Source organism: Alligator mississippiensis, chromosome 3 (genome assembly GCF_030867095.1).
Source record: "Alligator mississippiensis isolate rAllMis1 chromosome 3, rAllMis1, whole genome shotgun sequence".
NCBI lineage: Eukaryota > Metazoa > Chordata > Crocodylia > Alligatoridae > Alligator > Alligator mississippiensis.
Window position 1 is genome coordinate 176,338,741 of NC_081826.1, and position 17,101 is coordinate 176,355,841.

At 42.5% G+C, this 17,101-nt stretch overlaps 1 protein-coding gene across 10 annotated transcripts in view; it reads left to right on the forward strand.

The window, feature by feature from the left end:
• Window positions 1-2,402: 2,402 nt before the first annotated feature.
• MLLT3 (MLLT3 super elongation complex subunit) overlaps window positions 2,403-17,101 on the forward strand; it is a 307,823-nt gene continuing 293,124 nt past the window's right edge. For 2 of the 10 annotated variants that reach the window (XM_019480769.2, XM_019480771.2), the window contains exons 1-2: window positions 3,077-3,238; window positions 3,683-3,863. In XM_019480769.2, the coding sequence (XP_019336314.2) occupies window positions 3,086-3,238; window positions 3,683-3,863 (334 nt within the window). In that variant the 5' untranslated portion in view covers window positions 3,077-3,085. Of the gene's footprint in view, window positions 2,685-2,854; window positions 3,027-3,076; window positions 3,239-3,682; window positions 3,864-17,101 lie in introns of those variants that run through there. The other 8 variants (XM_059724666.1, XM_059724667.1, XM_019480772.2 and 5 more) reach the window with 7 other exon arrangements.

Sequence of the window (17,101 nt, forward strand, 5' to 3'; positions counted from 1 at the left end):
TGCTGGTATATTTGATATGCAGTGCTCTCCTGTTTATTTGCATTGCGGATCTTATAGAAGGCAAGGCTTGGAGACCCCATCAATGGAAAAGGTGAACTCCCCCACCCTCACCACCCCAAGCACACTGCCATTTGAAGAGTGTAAAGCTATCCTGTCCAGTAGGATAAAAAATGCTATTGGAAAAGAAGTTTGCTACCTATTATCACAAATAATACTTTGGGGCCAGATCCTGCAAGCAAGGGAGAGCTTTACATAGTTGAGCAGCTCCACTGACTTCAAAGGGCCCATTGGTCTCAGTGCAGGTAGGAAAGCTTGTTAGTATTTTTGCAGGATTGGGCTCTTGGGTTGTTACATCTGAAGTTGATGGGACAGATCTGAGCATGCTGCCTGTCAGGAATGCCTCCTGTTTGCCTTTTGCATTTCTCAGGCAAAGAAAAGACATTGGTGAGTTTCACTTTTGTTCCAAGTTCTTTCCTAGTCCAGTTCATTTCCGCCTCCTACAGGGCTCCATTGTTTGCTTTATGAAACTCTGGGAAAAAATTTATTTGCTTTTAAAAGGCATGAATTGCAAATCAGTCCAGGATGATTTCTAAATAATAAATATCTATATCTATATTTATGTATGTTTGTGTGTGTGTGTGTGTGTGTGTGTGTGTGTATGAATGCGTGTGTGTGTACATATACGTGTATGTATGTATATGTACTTACACACACACACACGGACCTTTTTTCTCCAATATTTTTATTTCTTTTTTCTTCTCTATTTTATATACAGTATGTGTGTGTGTGTGTGTGTAAGACCTCTCTCTCTCATATATATGTATATATATATGAGAGAGAGAGGTCTTATATATGACAGAGACAGATAGGGACCTTCTTCTTCTCTCTCTCTCTCTCTCTCTCTAAATAAACAGAAGAAAAAAGAAAGAAGAAAAACAAGAAAAAACACTGGAGAGAAAAAAGGTCCCTGTATATGTGTATGTACATACACATACATATATGTATATATGTATGTATATGAATGTGTGTGTGTGTGTAGGGACCTTTTTTCTATATATCTATACATATACATATAGATATATATATGGACCTATATCTATAGATATATACATGGACCTATATCTATTGTGAGGAAATACACACACACACATATATGAACTTTTTCTCTCCCATATAGATATATATATAATATACATATAGGTCTATAACTATATATCTGTGGAATCAATTTGGGGATATTTATGGATCTTGAGTTGCTGACTCTAGGAAACTGTCTTCTGTGCTCTCTTCCTTCCGCAAAATATAAGGACAAAGGGTTCCACTTTCTGCCACGCTCAATCACTTATTCTGCTGCGTGCCTGTTACAGTGTGGTAATGGTTACCCGATCTCTTTCTCGATTGGGTAGAGGGTTGCATCCTGGGTGTGCTGGCAGGCTTCTACCCAGCTCTGCTGCAGTGTACCTGCCAGGCTTCACCACAGAAACACCTTCAGGTGGCACCCTCTCACGCACTGCTAGCTGCCAGAGTAGCTATCCTCGGGTATCCAGGTAATGAATTTTCATTTCTGCCTAGGAGAACTTTTACAATCTTTACTCTCTTCTATGCCTGAAGAAGGGCGCACGTGCCCAAAAGGTTGCAAATAAAGATTTTTTTTTTTTTTGCAAATATAGTTGTTCTCATAAAAGATATCACCTCTGCCACCAGTTCTGATTACTTTTGCTATTGCCAGGCACTTAGGAGACAGTGTCATTCAGCCCTGATGATTGCTGGGGCCAGACTCCTTGCAGTCAGCTGGAGGGTTTCCTAGAGGCACTGGGTGAGGAGTGGAAATCACTTCTTTTTCTTTACAAAAAAGCCCAAACAAACAAACAACCCCCCCTCTCTTTCATCTGCTCTCCCCAACCATGTAAATTCCAAGTGTAGTTTGCTTTTATTTGGGGAGGTGCCTTAAAAAAGATCTTTCCCTTTTCTCGTACTGGAAAGCACAGATCCGTCCAACACAATACAGACTCCCCCTTTGCCTGAAGAAGGGTGTTTGTGCCCGAAAGCTTGCGGAGAACACCCCCAACTCTTTAGTTGGTCTGATTAGAGAAAACGTTTTCCCAAAAAACCTTGTCTGCCCAGATCCCTCCAGACAGGCAAGCTGGAGCCGGCAGGCAGTGCCACCTCCTCATTCCCTACAGCTGGGGAGGGGAGACTGCAGGCATTGGTTACATTCCAGCAGTTTTAATCCGTTTTTTATTGTCAGATCTGAGCAGTTTCCTCTGGGGAGGGGCGGTTTCCCCCTGCCCCACAGTAACCTGTTGCTTTAAGCCCCGCGCTGGGGCTGCGCTAGCCCGGATCAGCCCCTGAGGGGCGAAGTGATTTAGTTGTGGCGTGTGATTGGCTCCGGCAGTCTCCCTCCTTTGCACTGTTATGTCTGTGTCTCGGTGTCAGGCTGGATGTGCAGGGCGCATGCTCTAACAGCTGCGCTCCAGGCGCTGGAGCTGGAGCTGGAGCTGCTGCTGGGGGCTCAGTTTAATAAGAGCGAGAGAAAGAGACAGGGGGAAAAAGAAAGAAAGAGAATGTCCGCCATCTCCCCTCCTCTCCTGGGCGCACTTCCAGTGATAGCCGCTTCTTCATGAATTAGAGCTCGGGGGGCGGGGGGAAGTGCAAACCCCAGGGCCCCCAGCATGGCCAGCTCGGTAAGTACATACAACCCCCCTCTCTACCTTCCCTTCCCTCTGCTCTTTCTCCTCCTCCTTCACCCTGCGCTGCCCAGACACAGTTTAGTGCTTCCAATTAGAGAAAGGTTGGTGTGTTGGGGATTTTTTTTGTGTGTGTGTAGCTTTTCCTCTCCCTCCCTCCCCTCCTTGCCTCTCTTTGCAATTGCATGAAGCACAGCGCACACGCACACACATCCAGGGAGACACAGAGACGGTGGAGGCGAATAATAACCCAGCCATATTTCTGCAGCTGCAGCAGCAGCCAGGGGAGCAGTGAGTACAGTACAGGGGACTCTGCGCAGGAGGCACCGCTGTAGGATGGTGCGTTCTCTCGGCGGGCTCTGACAGCCGGGGGCACCCCAGGAGCTTCACCCTCCTGCATGCCCCTGTGCCTCCGTGTGCGCGCCTGTGTGGCCCCCATGCATGCCCCTATGTGTGTAGGGGTGCGTGATCCTCGTGTGTATGTGTGTGTGCGCGCAGCTATTGATGCCCCCCTCCCTCGGACCCCTGCTTTCCTACCAACAGCGGGGAAGGTAAGGGATCCTGGCTGCTCTCTATCCTACCACCCTGGCAAGCCCGTTTGGGGGGGGGGGGGCGGGGGGGTAGTTATGATGACTTATTCGTGCATCAGTGGAGGGGGAAGATTGTATTTCTTTCTCTTGAATCCTGCTCTCCCTTGAATTGTTGCATACGCTGCCGGGGAGGTGCAGCCCCCCCCCCCTTCCCTCCACCCTCCCCAGCAAAGGGGACTGACTTACTTTCTCATTTCCAACCCCACGGGCTCCCCTCTTTATCGCCCGGCCCAGCTCGTGTGTCCGCCCGCATTCCGTTGCAATGCGCGCCCAGCGCTTCGCCCTGCGGGGCTCTTCCCTTCCCTGCCCTCTTCTTCTTTTTGTGCAGTGGGGTTTATGCCCCCTCGCCCCCCCATGCAGCCCTAGCTCTGCCTTCGCCTCACGGTTGTGTGTGTCTCTCTCTAGTGTGCCGTTCAGGTGAAACTGGAGCTGGGCCACCGAGCCCAGGTGAGGAAGAAACCCACTGTGGAGGGCTTCACCCATGACTGGATGGTGTTCGTGAGGGGCCCTGAGCACAGTAACATTCAGCACTTTGTGGAGAAAGTCGTCTTTCACCTGCACGAGAGCTTCCCCCGGCCAAAAAGAGGTAGGGCCCCACTCCGAGGTGTCTCGAGAAATATGGCTTGAGTGTTGTTTGCTTAGGGGGAGAGGAACAATCGGCTTCCTCGGCATGCTCTGAGTGCTGGGAGGCTGCGGCAGCAGAGGCTGCTGCTTGCTGCTGCACACAGACGACAGACCGGCTTCTGGCTGCAACACAGCTCCCTGCCTACAAAGCACCATCAGGTGTACCGTGGGTTTTAAAAAATTATTATTATTATTTTTCCTCCAAACCCTAACCCAGCTGATTGAGCAGAGAGTTGGCAGCGGATGGGTTTGTGCAGGCTGAGGTGGGGAACAAAAGCAGCCATCTCTTCTTCTTACAGGCTTTGCCAATCCTTTTACTGCAATTTGGGTTATCAGTGTCATTTATTTCTGCATCTCCGCCCCCCTCCCCCACACACGCACACAATCACTCAAATCAGTGGCTGCAGCAATGATCTTTTAATCACTGGTGCCTGGGACAAAGCTCATGGTAGAGGTGATATCTTTTATTAGACCAACTAGATTTTTGGGAAAATTTTTGTTTAAATTTTCTTTGCAATAATCTAGTTGGTCTAATAAAAGATATCACCTCTACCATGAGTCCTAATTCCTTTTGCTGCTAGACCAATACAGCTACAACTGTATTAGTCAACATGCACCTGGCTGGGGTCATCTAACCCCATTGCTCTTTTCTGCACAGGGTAGGGGGTCAGACTTGATCTACTGAGATCTCTTCCAACCCAAACATCTATGAATCTGGATACCTGGGACAAAGCTTGCATTTATATGCCATTTTCCCCCAGAGCATCTTCCTTGCTTTTTTAATGGTGTTGGCAATTCTCTGTGCTGTAAATCAGCTCTATGGGGGGACGGGGTTCCCCCCATACACATTGCATTATCTCCTTGGTCTTCACCTTTCCCTTCAGTCTATGGGATGAATGGGCTGGAGGGAAGTAGGTGGAAGTGTTGCTGCCAAGTTTTTTGTATGGATATGTGCTTCACTTGTTTCTTTGCTACAGTTACATTTTCTGAGAGGGTTTGGATTTGTTTTATTTTTATGTTTTTGAGTTTGCCGGACAGTCTCCATGCAATGTTTTAATTTTGCAATGCGTGAGGATGTTTTAAAAAAAGGGAGAGAGAAAGGGAGATGCTATTAAAAAAAAAAAAAAAAAAAAAAAGGTGGGGGGGAAGGAGGAAGGGAGATGCCGTTTTATTTGATTTCAGGAAGTTCAAAAAAAGAAAATAAAAAGCCTTTATTCAGTTTTGATTCCTTTAGAGCTGCTGTCTGATTGTTTTAGTTGGCTTAGTGGAGTTAACAGTACAAATACAATAAGGTGCTTTGTTTGTGTGCAGGTTTATTTATCTAAGTAGACACAGTGGTTAGTAGTTATCTCCCATTTGATCTGTAATTTTTATTGGCATCTAGAACTGCTGCAGTTCCTTAGAACAACATCATAATAAATCCATTCTGCTTAGAGCTATGTGGGAATTATTGAGCTTGTAGGGAGTGAATAGAGAGAGGGACATTTCAGTGGTGAGTTTGGAGATAGCAAAATTCTTATTATGGTTATTATTAAGTTCAGCATGTTTACGTGCATTCAGTTTTCCAAATTTCTTTTTAGGTTGACTTTTATGTATTTCTTTTGCCACTTAATTTTGCTTAATCTGTACTTATTTGATCTTTGAGGTGAAAGATGTGTAGTCGGGAGGAAATAGAATTTAAATGATGCTTCTCTAGAGTACATGCCACTAGCTAGCTTTCGCTCATCATAAAGCCTGTTTTTTGCTCACATTCCTGAAACAGTTGTGCAGTGCGCTCTTGTCGAGATATAACTATTGTGCAGAAGCGTACAGAGCAGTTTTCAGTTATTTTATTGCTACCATACTTTAAACAAAATAGATATCTCTTTGTAAGAATTTGTTTTTCTTCATTGCTTTCTATTTTCTTCTGTTAATTGTACAGAAAGACATTTGATTTAAATAAAAACAGTAATTTGTGTAAACACCTGACAAAACAGGGAAACCCATCCTGAGTGTAGTTTAAATAATTGAGATAGTCTGTCTTTTTTTAAAATCTACATCAAGTGAACTGATGGATATGCTGAAATCAATGGTAGAAAATACGTTCCATATCATAATGTATGCTGTTCTGTGACGCATTGCCTTTATTCCTCATGCTTAATGATTGTCTGAGGGACAGTCCCTGCAAGCCTGAGGGAACATGACTCTGTAGCCCAGACTTGGGGATTGTTGCTAGGTGTGGTGTAGAGCTGGTTAATGGGGATGTATTTTAGGATTTTGCTAGTGCAAGAAAGAAGGTTGCTTCTGGGAGTGTTTTGTTGTGTATGTTAGGCTATTGAGTTATGTTTATGCAGCCGTTTAAACTATTGTTTAAAAATATTTATTTTGGATTTTTATTTGTATATGTGTTTTCCATGATGTGACACCTGCTGGGAAAAATGCCAGTTTGTATAGCCAGGGAGAGAGCATTCTTCATACTGTAATTACACATAGCTCGGATTGGAAGGGAACATTTTCTCTTCTTTGAGAGCAGCTTGTTGTAAGCTCAAGCAATGCTCAACCCTCCACTTACTCCTGTTGTTTTACTTCAGCTTTCTGGGCCTTTCATATTTACAGTAATGAGCAGGGATCCTGGTTTTCTCTGATTAAAAATTGCAAATTCTCTAGTTAACCCAAAATCTGTGATAAAAATTAAAGGCCCTGCACTCCGCCCCCCACAGTCTCAACAGCCCTCCTGATGCCCCTCGCAACAGCCCCCCAGACCAGACCCACAGACACTGACACCCACCCCAGCAGGTAAAGTGTGTGGGGGGGAAGGGGCGGGGCAGTGTGGGGGGAAAGGGAAGGTGCTGGAGGGGTAGATCAAGAACTGGGGGAGTGTGCCCCTGTGCCCACTCCCAGGAGCAGGGCCAGGGAGTGAGGGCATGGGTGTCACACTGTGGGCCACACGCATGCCGGCCAGCCTGACAGGAGGTTCGCACACGGAGGCTGCCACTACAACTCTGCCACTGCACCCTGCGCTACCATCCCACGGCCACCTGAATGGCTTTGTGGGCAAGTGTTGCAGGGCGCGGCAGCAGCAGTGTGGTGGCAGCCACTGTGTGTGGGCCACATATGTGCTGCCCAGCCAGGAGGTGAAATGGGGGGCTTGCATGCAGTGGCATGACCAACAACCGGCTGCACAGCTCTGCAGTGGTGGGGTGGTGGCGGCTGCATGCAGGGTGGGGGGGCTTTGTGGGCAAGCACTGCCACTGCAGAGCCATGCCCTTCGCCCCTGGATCCTAGAGGTAAGTGGGGCTTGAGGGCTGTGGGGCAGAGCTGGGGAAGATGGTTGGGGGCTGAGGGAGCAGGGTGTGCTGCCAGTCCTAGGTGGCACATCGCAGCTGGGAGCAAGGCCAGGGGGTGAGGGCAGGGTGCCCCTCTGCAGGACACTTTGCAGGCAAGTGATACGGGGGAAAGTGTGGTGGTGCCCACCATGTACCCAGCTGCCCAGGGAAGAGGGAGGCTGGCATGTGGCTGAAGCCACGGTGAGGGATGGGGGCACAGGGGTGGCTGGGGCTTAGGCTTGCATGCAGCGGCCACTGCCACTTACTTGGAGGCCTGTGATGGCGGTGACGGCCACTGCCTCCAAAACCTCCCACTGCTGCCGTGGAGCCGTGCCTGGAGCTGTGTGGCTGGTGGCAGCAGCGTGGGGTGGTGGTGGCTGGGCGGCATGCAGCTATTCCCAGCTCCACCACTGTGCCGCTGCTGCTGGCCGCACAGCTCCGCAGTGGCAGCAGGAGGTGGTGGAGGCAGTGGCTGCCACCGCTGGCACGGGAAGCCCCACAGGCAAGTGGCAGCGGCTGCCCATGCCAGTGGTGACTGCCGCTGCCTCCGCAACCTCCCACTTCTGCCACGGAGCCGTGCTTGGAGCTGTGCGGCTGGCGGCAGCGGCGCGCTGTGGGGTGGTGTTGGGATAGCTGCGTGCCACCCAGCCACGACCACGCTGCCGCTGCTGCCCAGTGGCTGGACGCACAGCTCCAGGCACGGCTCTGTGGTGGCAGTGGAAGGTTTTGGAGGCAGTGGCCGTCACTTCCATCACGGCCCTGCAAGTAAGTGGCAGTGGCCGTTCCGTGCAAGCCCAAGCCCCAGCCTACCCCACCCCATGCACCCATCTCTCGCCGTGGCTGCAGATCTCTGCTCCAGCTGCATGCCAGCCTCCCTCTCCCCCTCCCCTGGGCAGCTGGCCGGGCGGCATGTGCTTTCCAACAAAGGCCCCCCACAGAGGGGCACCCCTGCCCTCAACCCCTGGCCTTGCTTCAAGCTGCTGTGTGCCACCTGGAGCCGGCAGCACCCCCTGCTCCCTCAGCCCCCAACCATCTTCCCTAGCCCTGCCCTACAGCCCCACTTACCTCCATGCTCCAGGGGCGAAGGGCAAGCCTGAGCCTAAGCCCAGCCTTGGCTGCCTTAGAGGCTCAGGCTCCTCCCTCCCCCCTTTCCCTCCTCCTCCAGCCAGGGCTGGGGGTTTCCTGCCCTTTTTGCAATTGGCTCTTGCAGGCTGGAGTTGTGCCAGCCTGCAAGAGCTCATTGCAAAAGCAGAGAATCCACGGATTCTAAAAAGAGAAATCCGTGTTTTCTCTGATTAAAAACAGGGAATCCATGGTTTTCTCCATTTTTCCATGGAAAGCGGAAAACCTGGATCCCTGGTAACGAGTATAGAAAAGATACAGTAGAAATTTCATAGTCATTTTGGACCTAATCCTTCAAAGTGCACTAGATCACTGTCATGGTATTAAGGACATTTTTGCATTTGTTTTTAACAATTCAGTATTTATCTGTTCAAAAGCCTCAGAAAAGATTCTCTTCTGATAGTATTGTCTTGTGTGTCCTTTGTTGTTTAATGGTGGAAAGTTTTGTTTTCATCTTTTTGTCTTATAAGATGGTGAAGCCCTGTTTGTTTGTTTTTTCATTTTCTTTCTTTGTAAATGATGAGTTTGATTTGATCTCAGATGGTCTTCACTCTTTTATCCCAAATATTACATGTTAAATATAAACGGTATGCTTTCAGTAAGATGAATGTTATCAACTAGTGTCTCAGTTTGTTGGCTTTTGGTGTAAGATAACTTCTCAGGTGAGCCTTGAATCCTGGTTTAGCAGGAAGGAAGTGGGAGTACAATTAAAATCAGTGTTGCTTCATGGACTGCCTGTTTAAAAGATTTTTCTTTAGTTTTTGCATAGGTGGTTTTTGTATGGTGTTTCCATAAACTCATGTTAAAGCACTCTAAAAGTGCTTTAACATGCATACTAGAAACTATTTGCAGTCTTCAAAATGATTTGAGAATATTAAATATATTTAATCTTATTTCATTATCAGATAAATTTCCACTACTGGCACACTTACTGCAATTAAATGACAGTAAAAGGATTTTCTTTTATAAGAAAACATTCTGAAACTTCAAGCCCCTACATGTTAAAACTATGTTTACACACAACTATCTTACAAAAAGGGTATATGGTCAAAACACTTCATACAGCTATGTCACCTGTCACTTCTGACACTTTGCCCTCATTGATAATATTACAACTAATAAGGGTTGGTCAGTTTTAAAAGCAAAGGTATGCCCAGATTCTGTTTATTTAACACTCATTCTGTTAATTGGAACCACTGTACAAACAATAATTTACCATGGAGATGTAGTTATGAATATTTTCTAGTGGGGTTTTTTTTGTTTGCTTGTTTTTTAAAAGCACTTTAGAGTTACCTATAGAAACATTCTCTTTTTCACAGTCCTTTTCTGTCTTTCCACACACAGCTGCTGCCTCTTACAAGCAACCTGCCTACCTCTCCATCTTTCATCAAACCTCATCCTAAAACCTTTTACTTATAACTGAATTTTCTTCCTCTGTTACTCATCTTACAATCACTAGATACTAGTTTTGCATCAAAAGTGCACAGTAACATGTTCTCTATACTTTCCTTTTTTAATGGCCTCATCTTGCCATCTGATTCCCATGAGGGGATCCTCTGAACACCATGGGACTACCACTTTGTCTAAAGATGGTAGGCTCCTGTCCAGATTTTGTATTTTGGGATACAGCTTGCATGAAAGGGGCTTTTTGAAACAGTGGTACTACTACCAGGCCATACAATTATTTTAAAAGGATTAGTTCTGGGATCACTTTTTAGTTTGTGGCACCAAGACAAGTGACAGGTATCATCTGACGTATAGCACAGAACACTGTTATAATAAAGTGTCTTTCTTCCACTCTCTTCACATAGTTGGGAAGCTAATCATTCATATAGATGTGCAGGATCATGTGATTCCGCTGACTTTGTTTTATTAAAATCCCAGGGTGTTTCCTGTCGCTTTGCTGCAGTACTACTGAGGTATCTTCAAAGGAAGAGCTGTTGCTCTGTGATTGTATTGGATTTCTGTTGTATGAAATGGTTCATGAAGATTTTAATCTTTTTTCTTTAAAATCTGATGGCTATTGGTACACTGGCATAATATTTGTTGATTTGTCTGCTGTTGCTTTTCTGTACTTCATTTAGATAAGAAATCACCTATTCAGTGCTTCAGGTGTCTTTTTTTTTTTTTTTTAAATGGTATTTATATAAAAACCATGTGTTGGTACTAGTATGACTAATGTTCTTGGATAAGTTTTGAAAGCTGTGTCATTTTAAGAAAGAACCTGTTCTTTTTCAGACAATGTCATGGGGTGTCCCCCCCCACAATGTGTTTCTTCTCTTTGCCCCCCTCACCCTTTCCTCGCTTTTGTTTAAGGGAGTACTAGATGCATGTTTTTGTACTGTTGAAAGTATGAGAGTCTGGGTCACTTTGGCCACTGGCATATCTCACTTAGAGAGACAGAATAACTTGCTCTGATGTATATGGAAACATATAAGCTGTGTTTGGTCCAAAATATTAATTTATGGTAGTGGTGGTGATGGTCTAAATTTACAGCTGACCTCCTTAAAAGTGCAGTGAACTTTTCCGCTGACCTACCATGCATTGGACTTATTGCAGTTTTCTACCTTAGCTTGATTTGTGTTAAGATGCCTTCTCATTTTGTATGAAAGTTTATACCAAGTATACCATTCTGAAGTAGACTTATTTTAATATGTCTTGCCCAATAATCATGTTCTAAGCTGCTGTTTTACGAAGTCTCCTTCAAGAGAGTCATGACTAATCCTGAAAGAACCTATAGTATTTATTTTTCCTTACAGAACTGAATTCTGCAGTTCTTGTTTCCATTAATTGCAAAGAGAGCTTTACCAAGGCAAAAGCTATACCTGATTTATAATAAGAATCTTTTATAGGAAACATGGCGCTAATGATTTGAGATGTGCTGCTTTTCATGTCTGCACAAACATAGAACTCTAACAAATCATTGTATGGCATGGCATGGCATGTACTGTATGATTGTCACCTGGTTTTGGCTCTAATCCCTCTGTCTACAGTAGAGTCCTCTGTATTACTGGCCCATAGGCAACAGTACTGAGCAATGGATGTGCCATGGACAATATCTTAATTTTGGTCTTCTTGTTAGGCTCAGTTTGAACTTTAATTTCCTGTTGTCTCAAGCAACATCAGGGGGGCTTTTTGGGAGCACAGGTTAGGGAGCACTGGCATACACAGATGTACATGCATAGAATCCTTCCATCATTGCATTAGGATTTTTCATCAATTTGTACATTACCTAAACAAATAATATATTGCCTCCAAGGGCAGAAGTTATGGGCGAGTCTTTCTGACTCAAAATTACTTAGTAAAGAAAATATAGCCCTGGTTTCTGGTAGCTTTCATACAGCTCTGCTTTACTGATAATGTTTGGAGCAATAAACAATCTTAAAGAAAATCTTAGTTGCTGTTCGCTTTTTCCTGATTATGTAGATACAAAAGAGCTTTGTCAGCTTCACTTTCAGGCTTTTCTCCTTGTTTTTATATACAGGGTCTTCATCAAGTCCTTGTGTACTTTCAAACTTTAACTTAGGTTGTAGGTATGATAGAAACAATCTGTAAACGGCATTTAAAAGCAAATTTATTAAAGTTTTAGGACAACTACAGTACACAATGCTAGACTTCAACATAACCACCATTTTCTTCTCACACCTGATATGGATTTAATTCTGCTAGCCCTAGGACAGTTTACCTTCTCATCGACAGTATCCATTTTTTTTGGCAAAGGATCTGAAATAAGCATAAATTTGTTATTATTTATAAAGTCTAGCATAGTGTACTCTAGTTGTCCTAAAACGTTAATGCATTTGCTTTTAAATGCCATTTACACATTGTTTCTATCATACCTACAACCTAAATTGTTAAAGTTTAAACGTGCACAACGACTTTTTATGAAGACCCTGTAGAAAGCGCACTGTATTTTTTTTTCTTTTTTTTTTTTTTTTTTTTTAACTCCATCAGTCTTTCGATTGGTGTAGTTGGATTAGCATAGTCTCAGTGGTGCAGACTGGTACAGGCCAGGCCTTCCCTACCATCACAAATAGTGTTTAGGCTGTCAATTAAACCGAATGTTTGACTTCAGGTAAAATGGTTTACATTAACAATGTAATGCTTTCGAAAAAGCACGTCCATTACTAGGCTTTATAGTAGCTTCTAATAATCTACATTTTTTTCCTTTTAAAATTGTTTGACAATATTTTTTCAAATACAGTATGCAAAAGCATTTGCCATGAATGGGCTTATAATAAGAAGGGTCAATTAAATAGCTTAATAGAATAAATATAATGCTGTTGAAAATACAGATTTTTTTTTCCTTGTTACTGTTACTCTCCTCCACTCCTGCCCCTCTGAAAGTCTCTTTCTGTCTTCCTACTCTCTCAGTAGGCCAGTTATCTTCATTTGTTGGCTCCACCATATAGTACGTTTGTTTTTTGGTGTTCAGGTGTCTCAGAAATGCTACAACGAAATCATTTGAGGTAAATATTGTGTGTCCCATCACCCTGGCTCTATTTTGGAGATTAAGAATTCAAAGATTGGCTGCTTCTGCCTTAAAGTCAGTGGCAGAACACCTGTTGAGTTGAGAAGCGAGTACTTACTGATTGTAGTAACAGGATTGGAACCTGGGAACAGATGCTGTCTGACTTGTCTACTTTGTGTGCTTCCTATAATAATATTAGCAGATAATCTAGAAGAGGGAAAATTAAATACTAAGAAGGACTTCTGCTACTTGTAAGTCTAAGTCTATTGTGGCTGCATCTTTCTCCCTTTTTAGAAGTAAACTGACGACCTCCCCCCCGCGATATATTCAAAGTTTGTGGGTGTCTTAGTAATGGAATATGTATGTTTAAAATGGTGTTCATAAAATATCAGGCTTGATGCCTTCATGGTACTGCCTTTTCATATACAGAACAGTTAGTTCCCATTCCCCACCAATGGATTTTGACTAAGGTCTGATGTGATTTTTCTCTAGCACTCAGAGGACAATATAGTAATTAGCTAGAAAATTATGAAGGTGAAAATCACTAATGAATTAATAAAATAGGTATAACTTGAGAGTACAAAAAAGTTAAGTGTGGCTTGTGATTCTATCAAATGTGTATTGTATTGGAAGTGTTTCATAAACCTTGAGGCTTTTGTTTTCTCCTCCCCTGTAATAATTTATGTGCCATATTGGAACTTAAAATGTTTATCTAGTTAATATTTAGTTATCTTGTTATGCTTATCTAGGTTGTATTTGTAATATTTATCACTTATTCTTGATCATTTTGGGAACTGCATTTTTAAGAGGCATTTTCAAGTCTTTGGCATGCCACTTCAGGCTAAACTTTCATAGTTAGTAGTGTCAATGTCAAAGTTTACCCAGAGTTACCCAAGACTATTGAGCTTTTAGCTGCTGGATTGAAGCATGTGAGCGTGTAGTGTTTCTCATAGGACTGGAACATCACAATATCTCAGTTCAGTCAACAACTCTACCTTTTTAGAGCAGTTTATGTTTATCTAGTAATCTTTAATATAAATCTGTTGTCATTGAACCACTTAGTTTCTGCCAAATATACCATTTATGTGGGGGTCCCCCCCCTCCTCCCCCCCCGGTAAAATTACGTGCAACTGTTGAACTTAACCTGCAATAAAGTAACTGCAATCTAGGAATTTAAATAATTCAGTCTAGATACTTATCTGACATTTCTTAAAAAGTTGGATGAAGATAGGAGAAGGTAGCATAAAAGCCTTGGAGATGCTTAGCATGTAATAACAGAGCAATATGGATAAAATAATCTCAATGGAAATGTATTGTGCCTGCTAAACAATATTTCAGGGTTAATACAGTATTTCTAGCTTTAAAAAAATCATTTTGCAGATCTAGAAAAATTTGGTTGATACATATTAGTTATTTAAATCTTTTGGTGCTAACCTAGAGGGGAAAATTACATTACCTTGTATCACATTTGAGATGCACTTTAAAGGGGTAAAATACTTTAGTTAAGTACATGTGTGATCAGTGTCTGTGTGTGTTTCTTGTTTAGCATACTTCTGAAACATGCTAGAATTCTAGACTCCTTTGAAAGTGATAGAATTTTTTTTTCCTTTAGCATTAGAGGAGTTTATTCCACGAGCAGGATTTTTTTGTGTACCTTTTTTTTTTTTCCTTAGGAAAAATACAAGATGCAAAAGAAATTTCTCATACTGAGTTTGCTAGTACAGAATCTAACTAGATATCTGATGTAGACATCTAGTTTCATTTCTCTACATTAGGTTTGACATTTTAAAACTGAATAAATCTTTTCCAACAGGGTCAAAACATCTGCAAAAGAAATCTTGGATATACAACATTTGTCCTGGGGAACAAATAGTACCTCTGTCTTTTGCTTTTAGTGGAATCTAAATAACATTTCTTGGAAACAACAGGTTGGAGAGGAGGGCATAATCCCTAATGTTTGTGGCATGTCAACTTTTTACTACCTGTGTCTGGTCTAATGAGTTACTTTAAGAAGTTGATTATTATTATTATTATTATTATTTATTTTTTTTTTACAATTTCTGGACCATTAAGGCTACAGCATCACTCTTGCACTACAATATACTTTTTGGTATATGGGGATGAGTGTACTTGCATATGCAGCTGTTTTGAATTATATAATTAGAGGAATGTGAAAATAAAGAAACGTATGTATATAGATGTGTTAATACTCAACATGTGATTTGTACAAAAATGGTGGCGTTTTTGGTTGCAAAATACATTGTGTTCTAGGTAAAAACATTTTTGTTAATTGTTTCCTACTACATTAATTGTGTCTGTATTTTTGCTTAACTGTGCAGCGTGATTTGAGGAGAGGGATGTAGAAGTGGCTTATGCTTACTCAAATGTTTATGTAGACATCTTACTGAAAATTTATGTTCTGTGTCATATTTCAGTGACACAGCACTGTGTCAATCATCAAGGTTGTAGGATGTAATTCACTAATTTCAGAAGGTTTGTAAACTTCTGAATAAAGCTTATTGCATCAGTATAAATTTACTATCTTGCCACAAACCTCTCTCTCTCTCTCTCTCTCTCTCTCTCTCTAATTTTTGTAAGGGGTTAGGAAATGGGATTCTGCTTAGCACCAGTTAGAAACTGCAGTCATGTTAATATTGTGGCAGTGTTCCCATATATAGTATTAATGCTTAACTATTTCCATTAATTGCCAACAAAGGGCAGAACTCCCCACTGGCTCTACTGGGGAGTTCAGATTTGTTTCTTTGAATTCCCTAGAGAAATCTGGGTGGTGGTGGAAGCGTCTGTTCTAAAATCAATAGCATGCTACGGCCCCAAATGTCTTAACTTCCACAACTGCATGTAAATGATTGACTTATCTAACTAAGCCTATTCTGAGTTGTTGGTGCATACGAATTGCCTTTTCATGTCTTTTATTTTTCTTATTCCATAATTTTCTACAAACAAGCATAACTTTATACAGTGAGGGTGGGTTTTTTTTCCCTTTTAAATAACCTCACAGAAGGATAGAACAGCAAGGCAAATGTGCTGGTTTTAAACTGTTGGCATGGCAGAGACAGAAGGGAGAACGGAAGTACAGATCTAAACGAAAAACATCTTCTGTTGCCTACTGATAGATAGCTATTGCCATTCATTGTTAAGACTGAACAGTTTGTAGGAAGCCTAAATGCATTGTTTGCATTGGCTGGTTATTATTATAAGGACCAGTGCCCAAAAAAACCCAAAAGCAAATCCTATGTTCAGTCAGAGGCACTCAATCATTTTTGCTTTTGCTGTTGGTTCATTGGTTGGTTTGTTTATTGAACAAATTGCAGGAGAGTTGTGTATAGCTATGAAACAAGGGCTGAAGGACAAGGTGTTCTATGTTTTTTCAGGCTTGTAAAGGAAATCAAGGTTTTCTTTATGTGCTGTAGGGAGACACTATTAAACCTTTCATATGCAAATTTTGAAGGGAAATAATACAAAAAGGATAATCTTGAAATCTAACAGAAAGAGAACTCCTTGATGTTGGAGGGGTGACAAGGGTTGACTGGAGACCAGCATACATGGTGTTTTCATTGTCTTGTTTCTCATGCTCTTAGGCCTGCAATTAAAAGAAAGCATTCACTATTTCAGGAAGAGAAGCTTTCTTTATGGTGGATGGGCTATAGAGTTGTGTGGTTCAGGAATTTATTTAATAAAATTTATGGATAACTACTGATCAACTTGAAATTAGCTAGCAGGAGTTGGGCATCAAAACAGAAAGCACATTTTGCCCAGTAATGCCTAGAAAGCATGATCCTTTGAGCAGAGGTGTTAATTGACTTGAAAACCAACCCTCATATTGTGTGTGTCTTTGGTTTGAGCTATCTCTAGTCAAGAATGCTATTTTAATGGGAGATTAAAGCAAGTTTCTTTATTCGGTCCAACTTGTAAAGCTTGTAGGCCAAATATTGAATTCTCTTGTCATATGTCAAGGTTCAATACTCATTTTAATGTTGCTGCTTTTAAAACGGAGCAGGTGTTTCATATATCTCCACTTTCTTATGCCATAAAATGTGTGTAGGGTTAAATTTCTGGCTTTTTATGGTTTAAAATTATAGAGAATATATTTACCAGGCCGCTGATTAAGCATTTGCTGATTGCTCTATCAGAGTGCTGCTTAAATGTGTGCAGGGTATTGTCCAGACCTCCTTTACATCTGGCAAGATCTGGAGTGAAATTTCTGACTCCATTGAATGCTGATGGTCAGGATATGGACACAGGTACATTTGGAGCCATTTCAAAGGGGAGGGGGTCTCTTCC